The 2,598-nt window shown below is 53.9% G+C and overlaps 1 protein-coding gene across 1 annotated transcript in view; it reads left to right on the top strand.

The window, feature by feature from the left end:
* LOC102202555 (MAGUK p55 subfamily member 5-A-like) overlaps positions 1 to 2,598 on the top strand; it is a 26,971-nt gene that overhangs the window by 16,982 nt on the left and 7,391 nt on the right. The window contains exons 6-13 of the mRNA XM_005751790.1: positions 134 to 307; positions 418 to 495; positions 596 to 779; positions 1,398 to 1,466; positions 1,568 to 1,639; positions 1,751 to 1,918; positions 1,989 to 2,078; positions 2,341 to 2,453. Of these exons, the coding sequence (XP_005751847.1) occupies positions 134 to 307; positions 418 to 495; positions 596 to 779; positions 1,398 to 1,466; positions 1,568 to 1,639; positions 1,751 to 1,918; positions 1,989 to 2,078; positions 2,341 to 2,453 (948 nt within the window). The remainder of the gene's footprint in view (positions 1 to 133; positions 308 to 417; positions 496 to 595; positions 780 to 1,397; positions 1,467 to 1,567; positions 1,640 to 1,750; positions 1,919 to 1,988; positions 2,079 to 2,340; positions 2,454 to 2,598) is intronic.

Genomic DNA, 2,598 nt, shown 5'->3' with positions numbered 1-2,598 from the left:
TTTGAGTCCAGATTTGACCCATTTTAATTACATGTGAAATCTGAGGGCTGGGAAACAGTCGAGCTCTGTTCAAAGCGACAACAACATCCTGGTGTTTGATGCCAGGACTCCGTGGCTGTGATGAAATGCATGGTTTGCTCTGCAGGGGGCGACGGTGCGGAATGAAATGGACAGCGTGGTGATCAGTCGGATCGTTCGCGGGGGCGCCGCTGAACGAAGCGGGCTTCTGTCTGAAGGAGACGAAATCCTGGAGATTAACGGCATCGAGATCCGAGGCAAAGACGTCAACCAGGTGTTTGACATCCTGGTCAGTGTTTCACGTACGAGCGCAGGTTGGACTCTGGCTGAGCGTCGTCTGTGAGCTCAGGCGCTTTCACGTCAGTGGTTGGAGATGATTTTGTCTTTGTGTCTAAACAGGCCGACATGCACGGCCTCCTGACCTTCGTGCTGATTCCTAGCAATCAGAGCAAACCTCCTCCCGTCAAAGAGAGTGTGGTGAGTGCTGCGATATGAGAGGAACGCCTCGTTCCCGACGCGCTGAAGCGATGAGGGTGGAAGCCTTCCTCTGACCCCATGACTCTGCTCCGCTCCTCAGGTCCACGTGAAGGCTCATTTCGACTACGACCCCTCGGACGACCCCTACGTGCCGTGCAGAGAGCTCGGCTTGTCCTTCCAGAAGGGAGATATCCTGCACATCATCAGCCAGTCCGACCCCAACTGGTGGCAGGCGTACCGGGACGGAGACGAGGATAACCAGCCGCTCGCCGGCCTGGTGCCAGGTACGGCGGTCTGACGGCCGGAGGTTTTTTATCTTAAGGGTTTGAAGAATGCTGCACGGTGTGAGCGCGCTCAGAGCGTTTGATTTGGATAACAGAAAGCAGATTAGCAGCAACCTTTGACCTCCGTGACCACTGTGATCACGTGACCATTGGGACGGTTACTCGTGGCTTTCCTCTGCTCCACACCAAACAGGAAATGACATTTCTCCTCGTGTGCAGTGCCACCTTCTTACCCCCCTCAGTCCTAAGGTCCAGCTGCCCTCAGAGGGCGTCAGTAAGCTCCGCCTTTATTTCCGGTTGCCCGTGGCATCAGCAGAATTGCAGCTGACGTGCTTTTCCAGTTGTTCCTGGATGATCCTGGCCAGATGATGTCAGATCCTGGGGTCTCCCCCATTTGAGCGTGCCCAGAACTCCTGCAAAGGGAGACATGCTGCGCTTACGCGAGTGTGGGCTCACCTCTGTTTGTTTTCATACGTTGGACTGAAACGGTTCCTCGTGTTTGGCGTGATCGTGTTTTCCCTGAGGTCAGCTGTTCAACATCGGGACGCGTCCGTGTTTGGAGGAAAACTCGGTTTGTTCTGGTGTCAGCTGTGCAGCTCTCTGCTTCTGTCTCCACAGGGAAGAGTTTCCAGCAGCAGAGAGAAGCCATGAAGCAAACCATAGAAGAAGACGAGCCCGAGAAGTCCGGTTGGTCCCTGCTCCGCCCACGTTATGACCTCATTGCTGTAAAAACCCGTGTGGGGTTAGAGGTCATGTGACTCGTGCACTGAAGTGGTGTCTGTTTGCAGGGAAGCTCTGGTGTGGGAAGAAGAACAAGAGGAAGAGGAAGAAGCTGCTGTACAACCCTCACAGGAACGACGGTGCGTCAGTCTGTCCCGGAACTCTGACAGGCAGCGAGGAGGCGGAGCCTCAGCTCCTGCTCTACCCTCACTCAAACTCCAGATGTCTCTTTTTCTTGTCTTTTGCTCCAGATCTCGATAATGAAGAAATTCTCACCTATGAGGAGATGGCGCTGTACCACCAGCCGGCCAATAGGAAGCGGCCGATTGCTCTGATTGGTCCGAGTGGCTGTGGGCAGGAACAGCTCAGGCAGCGGCTGCTCAACAGTGAACCAGAGCGCTTCGCTGGAGCTGTGCCTCGTAAGGATGTGTGTGTGTGTGTGCGCGTGTGTGCACGCGTAAACTAACTGTGTGTGTGTGTGTGTCGTAGACACGACGCGGAGCCGTCGCGAGGGCGAGCAGAGCGGTCGGGACTATCACTTTGTTTCTCGGCAGACCTTCGAGGCTGAGCTGGCGGCTGGTGAGACGTTTAAATCTGAGAATATTGCTCGATTTAAAGTTAGAAGTGTTTAAACGTCCTGAAGTGCAGCTGCATCAGAGGAGAGCAGGGTGACGAGCGTGTCCCAAACATGCTGAGGCAGAAAAATGGCGCTCTGATGTAATACCAGTTTGTACCACAAGGTGGAGTCAGTGCTTTATTTAAACTGCAGCCTGTGAGGCTCAGGGTGTCTGGAGGTCTTTAACCTCCTGTTGGTGTGAAATGAGTTGTTTTTGTGTTTCAGGGAAGCTGATCGAGTCCGGAGAGTTCGAGAAGAATCTGTACGGGACGAGTACGGACTCGGTGAGACAGGTCATCAACACCGGGAAAATCTGCGTGCTGTGTCTGCACACACAGGTGTGTATGTGAACACACACAGGTGTGTATGTGAACACACACAGGTGTGTATGTGAACACACACAGGTGTGTATGTGAGCGCGCACACAGACATGTTTCTGCTGTATTGAACGGTCCTGCAGGGTGTAAACTGTAAGCAGAGCTG

The sequence above is a fragment of the Pundamilia nyererei genome, unplaced genomic scaffold (assembly GCF_000239375.1).
Source record: "Pundamilia nyererei isolate P.nyererei 1_Seehausen unplaced genomic scaffold, PunNye1.0 scaffold00325, whole genome shotgun sequence".
NCBI classification, from domain to species: domain Eukaryota; kingdom Metazoa; phylum Chordata; class Actinopteri; order Cichliformes; family Cichlidae; genus Pundamilia; species Pundamilia nyererei.
The sequence above is the reverse complement of the archived record's forward strand: the minus strand, read 5'-3'. Positions and strand labels throughout refer to the sequence as shown.